Source organism: Rhinichthys klamathensis, unplaced genomic scaffold (genome assembly GCF_029890125.1).
Source record: "Rhinichthys klamathensis goyatoka isolate OS25496 unplaced genomic scaffold, OSU_Roscu_1.1 h1tg000281l_1, whole genome shotgun sequence".
Classification (NCBI taxonomy): Eukaryota; Metazoa; Chordata; class Actinopteri; order Cypriniformes; family Leuciscidae; genus Rhinichthys; species Rhinichthys klamathensis.
The window spans coordinates 2,294,853-2,317,102 of NW_026606800.1; the positions used below are offsets into that span (position 1 = coordinate 2,294,853).

General features: G+C 39.7%; 1 protein-coding gene across 15 annotated transcripts in view; it reads left to right on the top strand.

Annotated features, from left to right (window-relative positions):
- mark3b (MAP/microtubule affinity-regulating kinase 3b) overlaps window positions 1-22,250 on the top strand; it is a 76,137-nt gene that overhangs the window by 25,501 nt on the left and 28,386 nt on the right. For all 15 annotated transcript variants that reach the window (XR_008809307.1, XR_008809308.1, XM_056269112.1 and 12 more), the window contains exon 4: window positions 11,531-11,579. Coding sequence is in view for 13 of the 15 variants with exons in the window: in XM_056269112.1 (XP_056125087.1) it covers window positions 11,531-11,579 (49 nt within the window). In the remaining 2 variants the exon portion in view is untranslated. The remainder of the gene's footprint in view (window positions 1-11,530; window positions 11,580-22,250) is intronic.

A 22,250-nucleotide genomic window follows, 5' to 3' on the forward strand; every position in this document is an offset into this window, starting at 1 on the left:
AGGTTAGTTCACCCAAAAATGTAAATTCTGTCATCTACTCACCCTCATGTTGTTTCAAACCTGCATGAAATTCTTTCTTCTGCTGAACACAAAAGAAGATATTTTGAAGAATGTCGGTTACCAAACAGTTGAATATCGTTTTCCAACGATAAGTGTATGTACTAAAAAAAACACTCGTATGCATTACATTAGCAACCGCAAAGCAATGTCCTGGCAACCGCTCAGAACAAGCACCACTCACATTTCCTTAAGAAAAATATACAATGTAATTATTGCATCTGTTTCTTTTATGGCTCTTTTCGTGCTTTCTAAAAGATCCTAAAACAGGCACTTAATGAAGCGCTGAAATGAAATCAGGAATATGTCATGACAACCAAGCTGGTATTCTGTTTTTGCCGCCAAGCATTCCAACTCTTTTCATGAGCCATTTGAGACCGTTTCATGTTCTCGGAAGTGGAGCGGTATGAGGAACGGTAGGCCTAACTGCTGTTTGCATGCACCTTAAACGGGCAAATGAGCCATGGAGAAAGTTAAAGACACAAACACGTTAAAGTCCCACTCCGATCATATTTTGAGCTATTTTTAAACATTCCCAGTGGTCTTTAAATTATGATTATGCCATTTTTAGCCAAAATCACAAAACCTGTGCCGTTTTCTGGGACTTCGCTTCAGCAGAGCGGTAGTAGCTCATTAGCAATTCGCCTCTGCGTTGTGGGCGGAGCCGTTGGCACGGAGACGACCCTCGCCCTGCCCGTTGCTGAGAGCTCTGTCTCTTCCGCTAGCTTACACCCCCAATACCGGTGGGGCAACAGTATTATATACACGTTAATTATTATTATCCGAAGTTAATCAAAGTTATCACCGATCATTATTTCACTCCAAGACGTCGCGTGTGGAGACGCCCAGTGGAGTTACTACGTCACAACTCCAGTCTATTTTAGCCGGCATTTTAGCGTCTGCTACTGATTCACAGCCATTTGAATGTAGAAATACTCAGAAATACAACTTTGAGCTGATTTTTCTCAAGATATGTCCTCTAACATCAGAAAAATGCCACAAGAACATGTTAACACCTAGAAAAACATTATTTTCATCGGAGTGGGTCTTTAACATGCTGGCGAGGAAAAGTGGGCTCTTGTCCAATTAGGCCAGCCGAGAGATTCCTCTGAGTGAATCTTCTAATGTTCAGTAATTGTGTTCATTCACCCTTTAGTGTGTCCAAACTTGTATCTGCTGCCCAAACTTGTTTTATATTATTTATGTTCCCTTTCATGATATTCTCGGTCCCGTTACCACCAGGTGATGGTAAATCTTGACTCAGTCCTACTCAGACTACTTTTTTAAGCTCTTTATAACTTGCCCCAATAACCTGGATGATGGCAGCCTGGATTTATCAAAGGAGGAAAAGAAAATGTCTTTTAGGAAATAAATATCACCCTGGCGATTGAGTGAGCACTTAAATCTGCCTCATATCCTTCATCTGTGGATTATTTTCTTTACATAAATGTGTCCGTGTGTCCCACTTTCACATTATCCTCTGCTGAATGTCCGAAAGTCATCCGAATTGGTTGGACAAAGTTTTTCCTTCTTCTCGAGAAAGAACTAAATGAGCTTTGAGATCTGAATGTTGACTAGTGGGAAATATAGTTAGTCAAAATAGTCATATGTTTGTGTGTTATGTAGCACGTGTGTATTGGGTTTGACTTCCTGTTGTGGTTTTTGGTTTAGGGCCATTCTGTTTGATAGATCATAAAGTCAAAGAGAGATGGTTCCTATTTTTAAAGTAAGCAAAGTTGGGTTTTATGTATTGTTTATCTTAAAGGGGTTTCAAAAATGCAAGAAATTCATTTGGCATGAAATGGACTTTTTAATATTGTGTGTTTGTTCTTGTGTAGACTTGCATAATGAGTTATTGTACATTATATCTGTCCATTAGTTTAATCGGATCTGACACTTTACTCTTGAATCGTTCTTTTGTCAGTGTGTGTATATGTACAGTAATGTTGGGATTTTGACTAACACATGGATTTGCCTATAGGATTTTACTAAAATATCCTATAGCTATATATAGAGTGTTTATAATGTTTGTAAACATTTTGCTTTATTTACCGGTACTTTACATTATTTCTTAATTCATTAATAAAATGCGACTTATATACGAGTTTTTTTTTTCTCTCTCAAAAACGCAATTTATATGTTGCGTATTTTTTAACCATGCAGCTATGTTTTAAAAATGTCTTAAATTACTTTATTAGGGCTGTCACGATTCTTCAATTAAATTAGAGTACTCGAATAAAAAAAAAATCCTTGATTTCAATTTACCCATGTCGAGTAACCGTCAAAATACCTGAAATGGCGCATTCCACTGACGAGAATCTAGAATCGCATTATTAGACCGTTTTCTAAGGATCCACGATATATTAACGCCATTTAAATTGAATTCACAAAGGCTGCGATTCAATTAAATGAATATATGCCCTGCAGGTTTAATATATTTGCGCTTTAATTGTTTGCTCGTGTTTAGGTCACATGCGTCTTAGAGCGGCTCCGTTCACAGTAAAAGCTGCTCCACACAAACTGTTATCATTGAAATGCTCAAACTCCATCAAGTTTAGGTTGCTTATAACATTAATCTGGGAACATAATGTGCGCCATATCATCAGATTTGTAAGGTGAATCATTTATAAACCTACACCAACACAAGAAAATACATCAATACTTTTCTAAAGATGCGAACTGTTCATAGCGATTTCAAAATAAAAGTCGCTCTGAGTTTGCATGTTTTGACGTCCACATATTCTTGGCGACCTCTGCAGGCATTTGTTATAATACATAATGTACATAAGATGATTGTTTCAATTATGCATTTTAAGTGTTGTTCTATAAAGCCATATGATTACTTTCTTATGACACATTTTTTTAACCAAATATTATTGCCTCGTTGTTATATGTATTTTAAGTCATTTTAAAGGCTAAGGTCATTGCTTAGGTCGATTTTTATTACCACAAAAAAAATCAGATTAATTGTCAAAGTAATCGATCGATTACTAAATTAATTGTTAGTGACAGCCGTAGACTTTATAAAATTACTTAAATTACTTTTTTAAACCGTTTAACTGATAGTATTAATCGGTCAAAATTCTTACTGTCGGTTAACAAGTTAATTATGGGCATCCCTCCCTACCCAGCACGGTTGGTGAACCGCTCATCGATATTACCGCAGCTGCTGTGTATTTGTATTTGTAGTGGTAAAAACTGTGTGTGCAGCGTGGACGGTCCCTCTCTTTCTAGGTCGGTACAAATGACTACATCTCTGTGAGGGACTTCCTGTTTATGAGAAGTGCTGAGAGAGGAGGGGAGTGTAGGGTGGTTGTTGAGGGACTGCTGAAGTGTTTCCTGTTTCTCCACTGCTATCCAGATTGACCAGCGTGCCATTGGTGTTTGTACAGTGGTGGGCGGGGCTATTTTACTAACCTCAGGAAATTAGCTTGCATTTTTGCTTTTCCTTCACAGGCCCATCATTAGAGCATCCCTTTGCTTTTAAGCATCCACTTTTTTTTTTCTTTTTTTTTTTTGTAAGTTAAAATTGTTTTCTGGAGAAATCTACCGGGCTAAAAATAGCTTATTTTTCCAAGCTCATATCTCATTATTATTTCCTGTTTACCAGTTACTGATTCTTTGTTGGAGTTAAAAGCATGAATTGAGCTTGTAATTTTCCCTGTCTGCCGTCTTTGAAGTCGGTTGTTAGCGTTGTAAGAGTTGCTAGCGTGGAGTTTAGTATTGTGCACGTTCCATCAGCCAATCAAACGTTCTCATAATATCATTTTCTGCATCTCCAGAGTGATTAGTCACATTGCATTTGTGGCTCAGGTGATTAATTCATTCGCTCTTATGGTTGGAAAATTCCTTACGAATATTATTTTATAACTAATTGCACTAGTGTATTATATTGACAGGCCTACATTTAATGCTCAACCTGATTATGCAAATCTGTTTGGCTTTTAAGCGAATAGAACAGCGCAGACAAAAACCTCTTCCTGTCACTTCAGAAGCTCTGAGTAGAGATGAGCTGTTTTCTGTGGTTTCCCAAACTAGCCTGTTTGTGCTTATAAGACTCAACATCTGTGGCCCTTTTCATTGATTATTATTGTTTGAAATTTAACATCTATGTACAAGAAAATACAGTCTTTCTCAAAGTTGTTAATAAAACCATAATCATAGTACATTTTTACAAGAAAATGCCATTTCAGTCTTTCTACAAATTCAATGTAATAATTTTTAATTATTTGTTATAATTTACTAGCAAAAGCAGTGAAAACTGTTTCAAAGTAAATCCTGCACCAAATGTATTCAGTGTTCTGAGTGAAATAGGATATTCACTGAGAAAAAATGTAGGGATGTATAGTTGGATCATGAAAAGTGGGCCAGTCTTTTGGTTATGGTTACATTTTGGTTACTAGATGGCATCAACCAATTATCAAAAAGTCATTTGCCCTACCAACCTGACTCCTCCCTCCTCATGACTGTGTCTGATGAATTGACAACATTCATGCAACTTTATCTCGGGGTTTTTTCCCAGGCGTAGAACCAATGGCAAACGCAGAGGGTCTTCAATTTTTGCAAAGAGGAGCGTCATCACTTTGTGAAACTAGTGAATTATTCAGTGCTGTTGTTGTTTTTCCCACAGAACACCATTGAGAGTATTCATTGTGAGAAACAGGAAGTAGCTGCCACCTCAGGGCATGTGAAAGCCACACGTTTTAGAGAGATGCGCATATGGACAAAAGTGCATGCTGCAATTGTGCTTTAATGGCACAATAATGAACATGTGCACGGTAATGCAGATGCATAGGAGCGCTTCTCAAAAATACTGCGCTGATTGCTTGTAGGTGCGTTACAGACAAGATTGCATCTATTTACAAAAGTGCGTGCATGTTTCGTAGAGAAAGCTTTTCTCTGCAGGCAGTCTCAGTGCAGCTGCACACCTACACACCCACACACCCAGCATCAAGCACTTGATGTTGAAGAGCATGGCATACGCACCATGTGTTATTTACAGGAGAACTTTCAGTCCATCTAGAATTTGATGAAGTAGACGGGCCGGTTGTCACCTTCATCTCATTCCAAACATACTGGTCATTTTTCCCCATATGATTATAATTAATGGAGCTGGAGCTGTCAAGCTTCAAAAAGGATGCATAATAAAAGTCTGTAGATTCTGAAGTCATTCGATGTGTGAGGAAAAGATGAAAATTGAAGTTATGTTTTAAACAAATCATACTACCGTCACACTTTTAGGGTCCAATTCTCACTATTAACTACAACGTTTGCTCCAATAAACTCCTAATTACTGCTTTTAAGCAGGTAGTAAGGTATTTAAGTTTAGGTATTGGGTAGGATTAAGGGATATAGAAATATGGTCATGCAGAATAAGGCGTTAATATAAAATGCATAAAGGTAATAGTGAGAATTGGACCCTAAACTAAAGTCTTACCCCTTAGTCTTATCTGATTGATACAAACACTTTTATTTATTTATTTAACAGTTATTTTATTAAGTTTTATTATTTACATTAAGTTTAAGTCATTATTCATAAAAAAAAGAGTGTAGTTTGAACTAATTCAGTAGCATGATCCAAACGTTTTGAGTCATTTTTCAGGGGCCGGTTTCACAAAGCTATTTTAGACCGGTCTATAGTGTTAGACAAGACTAAAATTTGCTCATAGACTAGTCTAATGCAAGTTAGACTGTTTCACAAAAATAAAGACTGACTTAATTTAGACCAAAAAAATTAGACACCCCCAGGCTAACTTAGAACTTAGGTCTAAGACTCTGTTACCTTGGCAACCAGCAGTAACAATCAGTTACATTACAAACAGCCGACAGAAAAGGAAAAATGGCCCTTGCCATATATTATAATATATATAATTATAATATATATTCATCACCATTTCAGTGGTGTCTTTAAGTTTCTCTTGGGGTCCTCCTCCCGTTTTTGGATATTTCCTCTTAAATATTTCTTTTTTGGCATCTTGTACTATGTTTTTGTATCTTTTACGCTCCGCTCAACGGTCGGATTAACATTTCTTCTTGTGTAACTGTTATACTCCTCCAACAAACACAGAGCGGTTGAATGCGCTTACTCGATCCGCCATGTTTTTTGTTTTGAAAAGTCTCTTATTTTACCCAGAATGCATTGCAGTGTAGTCCTACTTAAGATAGTCAGAGTCTTAAGTACTTTGTGCAACAGTCTGATTTAGATGTCTATCTGAAGTCTGACTATCTACTAGAGCCCGACCGATATATCGGCGGGCCGATATTATCGGACGATTTTAGGCATTTTCCTAACTATCGGTATCGGCATTTATAATGGCCGATAAATGAATATTTTAAAAAATGCGGGTGCGGTGATTCATGTAAGGGTGGCGCTGCCAATAAAGCACCTAAAAGCTGTCACAAGAACTGGCAAAAGTAATGATTATGAATACAACAAATAGCAAGGACACATTTTAATTGTTTATTAATAAACAAGTGTTTTCAGTCAGTGTCAGCCAAAGATGAAGTTGATGATGCTGACTCGCGATCTTCAGTGAGCGCGCGCCAGAGAGAAATGCACATTTCATACGATTACATGAGTCTGTCTGTCTTTCGTTTTGAAGTTGTTCTGTTTAAAAGTAGACATTTCAATATAGATATATTTCAATTCTCAGGTCTATACGCTGAGTTTCGGTTCATGAGACGAGCTCCAGTTCACCCGCAGGCGCCTCAGTGTTGAGATTATCTATCGTCTGCTAAATTTACTTCTTATAAATTAAATCCAGGCAAATGGCTGATGAAACATTGATTAAAATTAAGATACAATTAATACAAAACGAAATTCACTTTGAAACGAAAGGTTTTGTGCTTTCTGTTTGATGTCTATGTGAAAGTTTTAAAGCATTAGTGCCGCTTTCAGAACGCTCACGTCCGTAGTGCTGAACTGTCGCGTCTGTAACATTGTTTTTTCCTCATAAATGCGAACACGAAAAATAAAATAAAATAAAATGAATATTTTATGTAGCCTGTGGAGACTGAGAGCCAACCCTTCTTCATCCGGTGGGTAGTGGCCTACTTGTGATTTGCCCAGTGTAATTCACAGAATTGATTTCTCTGCTACAAGCCTCTGTCACGTATTGTGTGAGCTTGTGACTATTGCAAGCGCGCAGCTGAGAAGTCCTGATTATATTGTCTGCTATATTTACTTCTTATTTATTAAAATCCAGGCAATTGGTTGATGAAACATTGATTAAAATGCGTGGCGCGTGCGATCTCCGACAGTAAACTGATTCTGCTTTGTCTCGGGTAAACAGCTGTTGCGACGAGAGCAATAACGGCCGCGTCCGGTGTAGACACCGTGTTAAAGCTTATTCTGCCCATAACGCTACGTTACAACATCAAGCTATATTCCAAAAATGTATATAATTATAACACTTTATATATAGGGCCATTTTGCATTAAGAGTAGCCTAGTTTCACGTTTAGTACATTTTGCTTACTAATTATTTAAAATAGTATAAAAGTACTGTACATATGTAATTAAAAACGTTTTCATTATGATATTATTAATTTTACTTTAGTAAAAAGATCTGAGTTCTTCCTCCACTGGTAGAGATTAGAGGAATTAAGAGTAAAAATAGAAGATAATAAGGTTTTGTCAGTGACACTTTTTATATATTTATTGATATAAGTTATGACTAAATTAAAAGACAAAGTCGTTAGTGAAGATTATGCAACAGTATTTAGAATATAATATAACATGCAATGCAAACTAGTTTGGTTACAGCTCAGCTGTATAATTCTCATTCTATCATTCCCCCTGCCTCCATTACATATCTGTGTCACACAAGTGTTTGATTACCACATTTGAGTGATCATTGCAAAACGTGTTTATAAAATATATTTATTCTGTTTATAGCTACTGTGTAAAGTACCCATCAAAAGTTTGTACACACCAATAGGAAAGTGTCCAAACTTTTGACTGGTATACTGTACTATAATACACATAAATAATATTGCTACTGTATTATAATATACACATAAATAATATCGGCCGATATATCGGTATCGGGCTTTTTTTACTCCCTAATATCGGTATCGGCATCGGCCCCCAAAAATCCATATCGGTCGGGCTCTACTATCTACTATATCTAAGCCATAGTCAAAGTCTATCTTTGTGAAACCGGCCCCAGGATTTCAAAAAATAATGCTGTGAATAATTATAATTATCAGTTCATTTGTATTGTAAGTAATGATTCTTATTTCTTATTTTTCTCCTCAATGCCTAAATGGGTCTGCAATGAGTGTTTGTTTTACACTCCCAGCCAGCAATGTGCTGTGTTGACATCTAAACAGGAAGCTCTGGGTGGCCGTCCACAGTTTGTCATTCCCATCTCTGATACTACTGATGACTCATCACTTACATATGGTGATGTTAAACAGCTGATGTTCCACCTCAGAGCAGCTATGTTCGAGACGCTCGACATGCCTCTCTCCGTCTGGATGGCTTCCGCTCATTAGCGGAGACCTCGCTCTCTTTAATTAGCGTTCTGTAATTTGTGGCTGCGGGCTGAAACGACTGCTGTGCGCTCTTTTCTACAACATGTGCTTCCAGCATCTCGCTCTCTGCAAGTCATAAGGAGAAGCCCCAGACCATGGTCTGTGTAATCTGTTTTGCCAGTTTAAACACCATCAGGCTGTTATCAGGGCCCGATTATCACGGCACCACCGGGGAGTGTTTTTATGCTTTGGTAGGATCAGTGTTTCCTACAAAATTCTGCATATTAATATACAATACAATTTATATAATATTAAAAAAGGTTTTATTTTTGTGTGGTGCTATTTAGTTTTTATTAACGTAATTTAATATTTCAATATTGTCATATGAAACAACCAGTCAGTATGAATACTGTTCACAAATCTTAAAGGGATAGTTCACCCAAAAATTAAAATTCTGTCAGTAATTACTCTCCCTCATGTTGTTCCAACCCCGTAAGACTTTAATTCGTTTTCGGAACACAAATTAAAATATTTTTGATTAAATCTGAGAGCTGGATCACTCCTCCATAGGCTTCTAAGGGATTGAAACTTGCCGGCCCAGAAAAGTTATTAAAGACATTGTTAAAATAATCTGAGTGACTACAGTGGCTCAATCTTAAATTTATCAAGCGATGAGAATACTTTTTGTGCGCAAAAAAACCAAACAAAAATAACGACTTTCAACTATTCAACTATTCATTTCCTTCTCTGTTGGTCTCAAGTGAGTTCATGTAGTGTAACAGCGCAGCGCTTCTGTGTTGTACGTCACACGCATCAAACACATGACCAGCGTCGGCCAATAGTGAGCCTACGTGTGACATACAACACAGAAGCGCTGCGCTGTTGAGTGAGACAGCTCTCAGATTTAATAAAAAATGTCTTAATTTGTGTTCCGAAGATGAACGAAAGTCTTACGGGGTTGGAACAACATGAGGGTGAGTAATTACTGACAGAATTTTCATTTTTGGGTGAACTAACCCTTTAAAAACACTAATGAATTCGTGTTTTATTTAGAGTCAGACAAATTTGAATTCAGTCAAATTTAGCGAGTTAATTCAGGAAAAGATTAGTCTGTCTAATTCAACCACAAACCGATGAGTTTGTGAATCTTTATGATTGGAATAGTTCAGCCAAAATATTAACCCTCAAGCCATCCTAGGTGTATATAACTTTCTTCTTTCAGACAAACACAATCGCAGAGTTATATTAAATAATATAATGTAATGGCATTGAATAGAGCCCGAGTCTTTGAAGCTCCAAAAAGCGCATCCATCCATCATAAAAGTAATCCATACGACTCCAGTGGGTTAATAAAGGCCTTCTGAAGCGAAGCGATGGTATTCATCAGGCTGACTCAAACCAATAGGCCTAACTAATGAATTCCTGAGTCTCTTGGCTGATTCATTTCAACAACCGGCACATGAATTGTATAACACTAAATGTTCTTAATGGCTGTTTTGAGATGGCGAAGACATTGTAATTTGTTACGAATAAGTTATGTTTCAATAATTATGAGTTATGCCTTTATTAACTTTTTTTTTGTCTCATCACATTCAGTGAAGCCTGCATATTTGGGTAAAATATGATTTCTTTTGCTATGGCGCTGTAAATTCAGCAGCAGCAAATAAAGAGGAGATATCTGTGTGGAAAATAAACTGCACACAATGGCTGTACGAACAGATTGTGTTACCATATTTCATGTTTGAAGTCACAGGCTGTGTGTATACTGCTAAATTGAGTCTTTTACACTCTAGCCTGTTGAAACGAGATGCCATCATTTAGATCTGGCGCGCTCGGGGCGGCTACTGTATTACAACACTGGAGTTCAACGGCCACAAACGTCCACTTTGATGTCAGCTCAGTTTATTCTAGAGTGCCTGACCGTGTCCACATGTTCTGATGTATGAGAAAGCATGTGGAAAGTGTTTGTACTAGTGCTTAATATAGATTGCTTGGGTATAGTGCATTGCTGGCTGACTAAGAGCCTAATTAGCCCTGCACTCGGAGGCGTGCATCGATTTTTGCTAGTTTCTTTTTGTGCAGTGACTACTGACTATTGAACTCTGTGAAATGGACACAAAAGATTTTGTACCTTTCACTCTTTCTCATGCTTTCAGTCTTTTTGTATGTGACCGCACGCGTCAGAGTGACGTACGTACTGGACCCTTGAAAATTGATGCGTGTTTTGAGGGTGAAAGAGTCCGGAGGCTGGAGTGAACAGATATGTGGTGAGAGAGAAAGATAGAACAGGAATAGAAATACAATTCTCAATCAATTCCTGAATGGTGCACAAGCCTTGTTGCTCAGGGAGCCTCAACAAACTCCCAAAGTGGCCTTAAGATGGCTTAAAATGATTTAAAATGAGACAAAACAAGCATTAAAATAAGTTAAAACAGCTTAAAATCAAGATATTACTTAGTATTTGATGATTTTCTAGTTATGCAAAGCTCTAAAATATTTTTTTTGGATAGGCCTTCAAATATTGTTGTGGACAATGGGTATGGAAAATTGAATGGGAATGGTATAGGTGAGAATATAAAACAGTTATATTGTGAAATGTCACATGATCCTTCAGAAATCATTCTGATTTGGCTCTCAAGAAAGTTTTGCTTCATATTTTTGTGGAAACCCTGTAACATGTTTTTCAAGATTCTCTGATGAATAGAAAGCTCAAAATAACAACACTTATTTGAAATAGAAAACTGTTATATTATAAAATATGAATATATAATTAATAAATAAAATATTTTCTGTCACTTTTGATCATTTTAATGCATCTTTGCTGAATGAAAGTATTAATTTCTTTAAAAAAAAATCTTTCAGACCTTCAACTTTTGAAAGATATTACACATCGCCCTAGAATTGTGACTGAGTTTTGCACACCACTCATGTTTTCATCAGTAAATGTAAATATCCAGCTCATCCTCTAATTGTCCTTATTCTGCCTTCTTTTGCAGCTCTTCAGGGAAGTAAGAATAATGAAGATTCTAAATCATCCAAATATTGGTAAGTTGTCCTACAGTACTCTGTTTTTAGAAGCTGTCTGTGGAGATGTTTGGGAATGCGGCACACAAAGCGGACTGTAGTGGAGGCCTCTCTAATCCCCTGTGCAGGAACTCCCTCTGCTTTTCCCAGAGCCGCCACACCGCTCCTATTCAGACGGCCCGACCGGCTCCTCCCGGCAGCACAAAAGCACTCCTGTATGCCTCTGTGTGTTCCATTGTTGAGCATCCATCATCTGACGGCCTGCACATGCCTCTCCTCCCCTCCTCCCCCCTCCTGTCTCATGATGTCATCTCTGTGTGGCCCCTCTCTCGCCCCAATACCTTTATCGGCCCTCAGCGACCCCCATCTGCCATTCCCGGACATGAGCAGGTGTTTGTGTCGAATCGTGAGAGACCCTTGTTTCCTATTATAATATGTAGTTTTAGTTCTGAATGCTCACTGGTCAGCGATGACATGAAACTTAAGCGTAAAGGACTGAATCTTATAGCACCAACAGTTTGGGGGCCGGTAAGAATACAATAAGAAATTAATACTTTTCTTCAGCAAGGATGCATTAAATTAATTCAAAATGATGTTACAGGACAATTCAATTTCAAATAAATGCTGTTCTTTTGAGCTTTCTAATCAGAAAAGATTCCTGAATGCAGTCACGGTTTCCACAAAATATTAAGCACCACAACCGTTTTCAACATTGGTGATAATAGGAAATGTTTCTTGAGCATCAAATCATCATATTAGAATGATTTCTGAAGGATCATGTGACACTGAAGACTGGGGTAATGATGCTGAAAATTCAGTTTTGTCAACTCTGGGATAAATTACATCTTAAAATATATTCAAATAGAAAAGTTATTTTATTTCACAATATTACTGTTTTTATGATATTAATAAATATTGATCTAATAATTGCTTTTGTGAGCATAAGAGACTGAAAGAAAACATCTTACCGACCCCAAACATTTTGATGTTAAATTAAATGATATGCAAAGTGGCTTTTCTTTTGACACTATATTTTATACAAATCAAAATATGATCTAAAAAAAATATTTACTTTTATTACATTAATGGCATCATTTTGTCGCAAAACTGTTTGGCTGACAGTAGAATAATTGTAGCACCCCATTTAAAAACCCCTGTTCTAGAGCAGGAATTTGCTTAATTATAAAATGGTCACCACATAATATATATTCCTGATAACATATATCAGGAATATATATTATATGCTCCAATCGCACAAGGCTTTGAGCCTGCAGAATGCCAAGCTAGGCAAATTTTAAGTTTGTCCAAAGGTACGGTCTGTGGCCTTTTAATTGTTTGTTGATCAGATGTCTTTGTAAATTCCAGGTCAGAGTTCACCCAAAATGATTTGGTATTGCATTGGACAACAAACATTTTAAGGCCCCGATATACTCACGGCGAAATTCTTTTTTGTTCTTCGCTTAGGGGTAAAACGAAGTTGGAAATACACGAGCAGCGATATACTGTTATCGAACATCCGACGCCCACACACTGCTGAGAGCGACGGTTCGATTTTGCAAATGTGCTCTCAATAACAAAATAAACACACAACAAAATTGAGAAAACAGCAAGCATTTTAATAAAGCATCTGATCATAGCAGTGTGGATATGTTGCACGACCTCTGCAATTCGGCACTTTAGTGAAGTCACGTTTCTTTATATAGCAGCACTTTACACAATAGATTAAAATCAAGCAGCTTTACCGTATTTAACATGAAAAACAGTGTCTCGTTTCATCAGAAGTACAACTTTAATTTTCTACTATAAATCTGCTCTCCAGTGTGTTCTCTTAAGAGAGGTTCTCTCGTATTGCGTAAGCTAGCTTACGCTGCGGGAAAGATTCATCTTTTCTGAGAAATTGAAGCCAAAAATTATCCTATAATTTTGTATCTATTGTCAACGCAGTTCAGCTGCAGCAGAGCATGAGCAGGCTAGCTAGCAGCTCATTGGCTCGCTCACAGGGAACTGCTTAAGCCTATGAGGAGACACGAATGAACTCTCGGCCAATGAGAGTCTGACCTGCTCTCATTGCGTCAGAGCCCGCCGAAACAGGCGTGGTCAGAGAGTATAAATTCGCCTCTCAGGCTGTAAACTCCGATTTTCATCTCTTCAGCGAGGCTACACGCATCTGCTGATCCTGAGAGAAGCCGCCGTCGTAGAAAAGGCACCTTCTAGCGAGCATCTGGGAGACTGAGGAAGCCGGCCGTCTTCGCCACCTTCAGCCGTCCTGCAAGCTAGCGCCATCCGACGGATTCATATCCTTTAATCAAAAGCTTCTTGTTTTGTGTGTGTGTGTGTATCTAAAAGAGCCGAGCGTCTTTGTAAAGATGTCTCGTTTTTCCTCCTGTGGTTCTTGCCACGCTCCCCTCGAGACTGGAGACCGCCACGTCATCTGCGCTCTCTGCCTCGAATTGGAGCACGCCGAGCTCGCCCTCGCCGATGGCGGCTGCGATCTCTGCGAGGAGATGCCGTTGTCGACCCTGCGGGCTCGACTTCAGGCCACAAAAGCTGCTTCCGCGCCGCCTTTGAAGAAACGCCGCTCGCAAAGGCCGCCGGAACCCCAGCCAGAAGCGTTCATCCCGCCGGAGCCTGTCGCCTCCCGCTCTCCTTCTCCGCCGCTTCCGGACATACAGTTGCCGCCGAGTGGCCGCTCTGTCGCCTCCGACGACGCCGCGGACATTAAGGAGACATGTTCGCTTCTCGCTTCAGACAGTGAGGATTGGTCCGGTTCTCACGCCTCTTCGGCCCGAGAATCCTCTAGGACCCGCGCTGGAATTGAGGAGGAATTAGGCCTCCTCTCACAGGCCGTCGAACGCCTCGGGCTCGATTGGTCTCCTCCCCCCGAGCAGACCATCAACCGTATGGACGGCAGCTATTTCCGCCTGCGCTCGACTCCCGTCACTAAACGGGCCGCGCCCTTCTTGCCCGAACTGCACGCGGAACTCACAAAGTCCTGGAATGCCCCGCTCTCTGCCAGAACTCGCTCCGACTCTTCCGCCCCGCTTCGCGTTGTGGACGGAGCCGCAGAAAAGGGCTATCTTTCCATTCCCCCTGTAGAGGACCTGGTCGCCGCACATCTGTGCCCGCCCTCCACGAGATGGCGCTCATCACCTGTGCTTCCTTTTAAAGCCTGCAGAGCGACTTCGAGCTTCCACGCGCGCGCTTACTCAGCCGCCGGCCAAGCAGCCTCTGCACTTCACTCCATGACCGTCCTCCAGATTCTACAGGGTGATTTACTGCGTGAGTGGGACGAGAGCGGAAAAAATCCCCCGTCAGTCGCGGATTTGAGGAGCGCTACGGACATTGCCCTTCGCGCTACAAAGTCTGCTGCTCAAGCCCTGGGGAAATGTATGGCCGCCATTTGTGTGTCTGAAAGACATTTGTGGCTCACGCTCGCCGACATGGGAGATTCCGAGCGCGCCGCTTTTCTCAACGCCCCGCTCTCTCCGTCCGGCCTCTTCGGATCTGCTGTCACGGGTATCGTTGACCGTTTCTCCGAAGTCCAGAAAGCCTCCCAGGCCATGAATCTTTTTCTGCTCTTCTGGTTGAGCTGTAATAGGGAGTTATTCACGCAGACCGGTCTCGTTCTGTCCCTCCTTATCATGTGCTTATGTACTTCACAAATCCCCGGCCCGCTCCGCTGGCCTTTGTCACATGTACATATTTTATTCCCACTCATAAGGGTTCCCCGGGGTCCCCCCTGGGACTCATAGTGGATGCTTAGCACGCACGGCGTTGACCAGGTGTTCCCGCAGCGTAAGCTAGCTTACGCAATACGAGAGAACCTCTCGTAAGAGAACGAATCGGTTACCTAACGTAACCTCGGTTCTCTCTAGATGAGGGAACGAGTATTGCGTTCCTGGCCGTGCTTGTGCTACTAGCGTTCTCGCTTCATTCTATGAAAACCAGAATTTACAGCCTGAGAGGCGAATTTATACTCTCTAACCACGCCCGTTTCGGCGGGCTCTGACGCAATGAGAGCAGGTCAGACTCTCATTGGCCGAGAGTTCATTCGTGTCTCCTCATAGGCTTAAGCAGTTCCCTGTGAGCGAGCCAATGAGCTGCTAGCTAGCCTGCTCATGCTCTGCTGCAGCTGAACTGCGTTGACAATAGACACAAAATTATAGGATAATTTTTGGCTTCAATTTCTCAGAAAAGATGAATCTTTCCCGCAGCGTAAGCTAGCTTACGCAATACTCGTTCCCTCATCTAGAGAGAACCAAGGTTACGTTAGGTAACCGATTCGTTTTCGTAGATGTCTGACCTCAATGGACTGAACAGGAGAAATTAACCGGAAAATATTTCCACGTGACAGAAGGCGGAGCCTCAGAGCCACACCTAACTATTACATAATCGTCACGGACCAATGGTAGTACAAAGGTGTTCACCAGCCGAAACAAACTTTCCAGAAAGTTTGATTTGGAAGCCATTTCAAACTGGCAAACCGAACACCAAATAAACTTATTTTCTGCCTGATTTTGTTCAAAATGATGTCACACCAGCTAATTATTTGATTCCGTTTGAAGGGTATCAGGGCCTTTAGTATACCTTGCGTCTACAGTTAAAGGGATAGTTCACACAAAAATGAAAATTCTGTCAGTAATCACCATACTCACCCTCATGTTGTTCCAACCCCACAAGACTTTCGTTCATCTTCGGAAACACAAATGAAGATATTTTTGGTTAAATCTGAGAGCTGTCTCACTCCTTCATAGGCTGCTAGGTAATTGAAACCTGCCGGCCCAGAAAAGTTAGTAAAGACATCGTTAAAATAGTCCAAGTGACTACAGTGGCTCAACCTTAAAGGGGTTATATAATGATACATGCACTTTTACAAGTTGATTGTAGTGAAATGTGTGTTGGCAGTGTCTGTACACAACCATCATAAAATGATAAAAATCCATCCAGTGTTTTTTTTTTTATCTCCTTATATGTTTTCCCCTGCCTCAAATCAAGCCGTTCGACCGTGTGACGTCACACGCTCGGAAGCCCCTCTCACGATTGTTGATTGACAGCAGCGTTTCAACACAGACCCGCCCTCGCTCGTGAGCGAGCTGTCAATCATAGTCTGCGCGGACCGGCGCGGTCATTGTTGATATGCTGGAGCACTGTCTATGAGCAGAATGGCGTCTAAGCGATTGTGGTGTTCTGTTCTTGGGTGCAATAAGGAACCCAGCAGTCATTTTAATGTTCCTAAATCCGAACCGCTGAAGACGCAGTGGCTGAGTTTTGTTTTCGAAGGGAATAATGGCACTATTGGCCAGCATCACACACATGACCAGCGTCTGCCACTGTAGTCACTTGGACTATTTTAACGATGTCTTTTTACTAACTTTTCTAGACCGGCGAAATGAAATTACCTAGCAGCCTATGGAGGAGTGAGCCAGCTCTCAGATTTCATCAAAAATATCTTCATTTGTGTTCCGAAGATGAACGAAAGTCTTACGGGGTTGGAAAGAAAGAAAATTGATTAAAAAACCAATGAGAGATTTGCAGGAACTCTTCTTTCGCTGTGAATTCACAAAACATACAAATCGCTGTTTTAGATCATGTTTAATTGATTTGTTCAAAATCTATCGTGTTTGTGAGAATGGAAGAACTGTGTTTGGCAACACATTCGATGAGATCTATTGATGAGATCTATCTCAAAAAGCAGTATTTAACTAAATATTTATTTCAAATAGTTTCTTTCAACCACTTCACTGAAACAAACCGTCCAAACGACCTGATCTGCTAAAATGAATCCCATTCCCAGCGCGATTGTTTTCAGTATGTCTGTACTGTTCGTTTGTGCTGCGTTATGCGTGTCTGTTCCATTGTCAGTGACATTATGCGTGTTTCACATATGAATGACTGAGCCAGTGAAAGCGTTTGATGCATCGTCGTGAAGATAAAGTGTTTCCAGCGAGTTGGAGGGAAGGTAATTGTTAACTCCCAGCTACGGCCCACGCACTTCCTAACCTTTCTCCTTCATTCAGATTTTACCTCTGTCAGCCGCCTCACGCAACCTCTGTCTCTCAAAGACAGCCTTTCTCCTCACTCGCCCCTTATTTGATTTCACCGAATGTAGAGCATCTTTCCAGGAATTGGGAAATGCAGGGGTCGTCATGACAACGCTTGCTTCCGCTTCCACATGCGATGGCCTTTGTGATAATCAGCGCGGACTGTGGCGGCACATGCTCGGGCATCGACTCCTCCTGCCTGTCCTTGGGCTGTCGAGAGTGAGGCGTCTGGTCACACGTTATCACTGCCCCGGAGATGACCTACTTTTTTTCCTATTCTCGCAAATGAGGGAAAAAGGCGGAGTGGATTGCCAGAAGAGGATGTGGGTGGCGTTGATGTGGCTCTGGTTGTGTCAAACGCGGAGCCTGGCACAATCAGGGCTGAGATAAATGAAAGGACTCGCCCTTGTGTTGTTCCCAACCTGCATGATGTTATTTTTGGTCGGTTGAAAATTTTCTGTAGACAATAGACATACTTGAAGAATCGTTATGTAGTTCTTGTAATCTATCAATCATGTCTGTCAAGTTCCAAAAAAAAACTCCCATAAAAGTTTACCATACTTCTTTTTCCACTATATTAGGTCTTCTATTAGATAGCTTTTTGTGAGAAAAGGTTGAAATTAAAGTCTTTATTCACTGATATTCACTAATGTGCAACAGTACAAGACAACTTTTTCAGCAGTCTTAGTTTCAGATGTGTTTTTCCATTCCATTTTTTCCCATAAAGAAAAGCTGAATTTACAGCATCCTTACTCCAGTCTTCAGTGTCACATGATCCTTCAGAAATCATTCTAATATGCTGATTTACTGCTTAAGAAAATGTATTATTATTATCAATGTTGAAAATGGTTGTGTACATTTTTTTTTTCAGGATTATTTGATGAATGTGTAGTTCAAAATAACAGCATTCAAGTAACATTATAAATGTCTTTACTGTCACTTTTGATCAATAAAATGCATCCTTGCTGAATAAAAGTATTAATAATACTTGAATGTCTTTCTAAAAAAGAAAAATACTTACTGACCCCAAACTTTTGAACGGTAGTGCATGATGTTGCAAAAGCTTTCTATTTCAGATGAAGGCTGTTCTTTTGAACTTTCTATTCATCAAAGCCAAGTCAAGTCAAGTCACCTTTATTTATATAGCGCTTTTTACAATACAGATTGTATCAAAGCGCTTCACAGTGATAACATGAAAACAATATAACAAAAACAATATAACAATATAACAAAGTTTGTTTCTAAAAGAAATTGCGTCAACGTCCACCTTAAGTAAGGCAGATCAATAATATTATTGAATATTAAATGTTAAATGTCCCCAACTAAGCAAGCCAAAAGCCAAGGCAACAGTGGCAAGGAACCAAAACTCCATCAGGTGACAGAATGGAGAAAAAAACCTTGGGAGAAACCAGACTCAGTCGGGGGGCCAGTTCTCCTCTGGCCAACGAAGGAACAGTGCATGATTCGGGCAGCATTACAAGTCAGATTGGATCGGAACATTTAGAGTATTTTTTGGAAGTCCAAGTATGCACGCCGGTCTTAAGACGAGTTGTTGAGGATCAGTGCCGTCCACCATAGAGAGTCCATATTGCCCGTGTTGAGTCGTCTCTTCACAGGCTTTGTGATTGGAGCATCTGAAGTCTCCGTGAGAGGCTGGATACAAACTGGAGCTGACGAACGCCATTTTCTCGGGACTCGCGTCCCGAGATAACAGCAGAAAAGCAAAGGGAAAATAATTAGCGTAGCTGCTGTTCATAATGATGATTTCCATAAAACAGGCGTAAAAGACAAAACATGAAGACAGTGACTCTTGCGTCCCAAAATCACCCCCCTCCGTCCCCCACTCAACTCAGCCCAGCTTACTGACCTCTACGTCCCTCCTGCTGCTGAGACCTAACCACAATCTCACAATCTCTCCGCAACCCAACCATACGCGCCAACCCGTTGACTAAGGCTGTCGAGCCCCACTGGTGCGTGAATAGGCAGTTTCAGTGGACAACGGTTCCGTATGGCATACTACCTACCGCAACACAATATCTGCCCAACCACCCGTCATTCATGCAATATACACAGGAACGTAATGACTGCAAATACTATGCAACCTATACAGATAACCTACAGTCTCTTCAAGTTTTATAGTATTAAATGCATTTGATCTGATTCAGCAGTATAATAAAAGGTAAGCATTATGTAAATGCTTGGCTAAAAAGATGCGTCTTTAATCTAGTTTTAAACTGGGACAGCGAGTCAGAGCCTCGAACAATATCAGGAAGGCTATTCCAGAGTTTAGGAGCTAAATGTGAGAACGCCCTCCCTCCTTTAGTGGACTTAGATATCCTAGGAATGACTAGAAGCCTCGAATTTAGTGATCTTAAAGAACGCGATGGATTGTAGGGCGATAGAAGGTCCATTAAATACACAGGAGCTAAACCATTTAGGGCTTTATAGGTCAGTAATAGTACTTTGTAATTGATACGGAACTTGATAGGTAACCAGTGTAGAGATGATAAAATTGGTGTTATATGATCATATTTTCTTGACCTAGTAAGAACTCTAGCGGCTGCATTTTGCACTAACTGTAGCTTGTTTATTGAGGATGCAGGACAACCGGCTAATAAAGCATTACAGTAATCTAGTCTCGAGGTCATGAATGCATGAACTAACTTTTCTGCATCGGAAACTGATAGCATGTTACGTAATTTAGCAATGTTTCTAAGATGGAAAAAGGCTGTTCTTGTAACATATGAAATATGATTTTCGAAAGACAAGTTGTGGTCTAGTATAACTCCCAGGTCTTTTACCGTAGAGGATAAAGTAACAGGACATCCTTCTATATTAAAGTTGTATTGTAAGTGGTTTTGTGGATAGTTTTTTGGACCAACAAGTAATACCTCCGTTTTATCTGGATTTAGTAGCAGGAAATTATGCGTCATCCAGCATTTTATATCTTTAAGACACTCTGTCAATTTTGATGAGTTAGTGTTTTCATCTGGCCGTGATGAAATATATAATTGAGTGTCATCAGCATAACAGTGGAAATTAATTCCATGTTTTCTTATAATATTACCAAGTGGCAGCATATATATTGAGAATAGCAGAGGGCCTAACACCGATCCTTGCGGCACTCCATAGTCTACTGACGTTATCTTCGATTTTTCCCCATTTAAACAAACAAAATGGTAACGGTCTGATAAATACGATCTGAACCAGCTTAATGCCTGTCCCTGAACACCAGTGTAGATTTGTAGTCGATCCAAGAGTATTTTATGATCGATAGTGTCAAACGCAGCACTAAGATCGAGTAGAACTAGTATTGAGATACAGCCTTGGTCAGAAGCTAAAAGTAAATCATTTGTAATTTTAACTAGCGCAGTTTCTGTGCTATGATGCGGTCTGAATCCTGACTGAAATTTTTCATATATCTCATTTTCTTGCATGAAAGAGCACAATTGAACGGACACAGTCTTTTCTAGTATTTTAGACATAAATGGAAGATTTGAAATCGGTCTGTAATTTGCTAAGTTATTTGGATCTAATTGCGGTTTCTTAATGAGAGGTTTTATTACTGCCAGCTTGAATATTTTTGGAACATGACCTAAAGATAAAGACGAGTTAATAATATTAAGAAGAGGCTCTTCCACTACAGGTAACACTTCTTTCAGAAATTTAGTTGGTATTGGATCTAATAAACATGTTGTTGGTTTAGATGCAATGATAAGTTTATTTAGCTCTTCCTGTCCTATAGTTGTAAAGCGGTGTAGTTGTTCTTGAGGGGCGATAATTGTGGCTGAATCATAAGACACCATAGAGGATTGTACATTTACAATTGTGTTTCGGATGCTTTCTATTTTCTCATTCAAAGAATCCTGAAAAAAAATTGTACATGACTAATTTCAACATTGATAATAATAAAATTAAATAATGTTTCTTGAGCAGCAAATCAGCATATTAGAATGATTTCTGAAGGATCATGTGACACTGAAGACTGGAGTAATGATGCTGAAAATTCAGCTTTGCCATCACAGGAAAAAAATTACATTTTCAAATATTTTCAAACAAAAAAGTTATTTTAAAAATGTACTAATATTTCACAATATTACTTTTTTGTGTGTCATTTTAATTAAATAAATGCAGCCTTGGTGAGCAGAAGTGACTTATTTTAAAAACATTCGAAATCTTACCGATCTAAAACTTTGAACAGCAGTGTGTATATATACACAAACATTTATGTATTTCGAGAGGGATTGACCCTATTATGTCATTCGCAGTTCCATTGAGGAAAAGGTTTTGGAATGACATCAGGATGAGTAAATAATGACAAATTATAACTAAATATAACCTATCAGATTTATGATGACCTATTTTCAGAATCACTAAAGCTTTAGTGCGTGTTTGTGTAGAGTCGGAACTCAATCATCGCTGTCACAGAAGTAGAGCGCTGGCATTTACGGTGTTTCTAAATTTAGTGAGCATGTTGGAAGTACATGTTTGATGTTTTTGTGTTGTCGGTTACTGTTACTTAAACCTGGCCTGTCACTCACATTTCAAACAGCGTTCAGTTACAGTAACGTTTTCCTGGAGACATGGCATATGTCTGTGCAGTTGTAGGTCAACAGGGAAGAGCTGAATTACATTTCAGATCATTTAGATG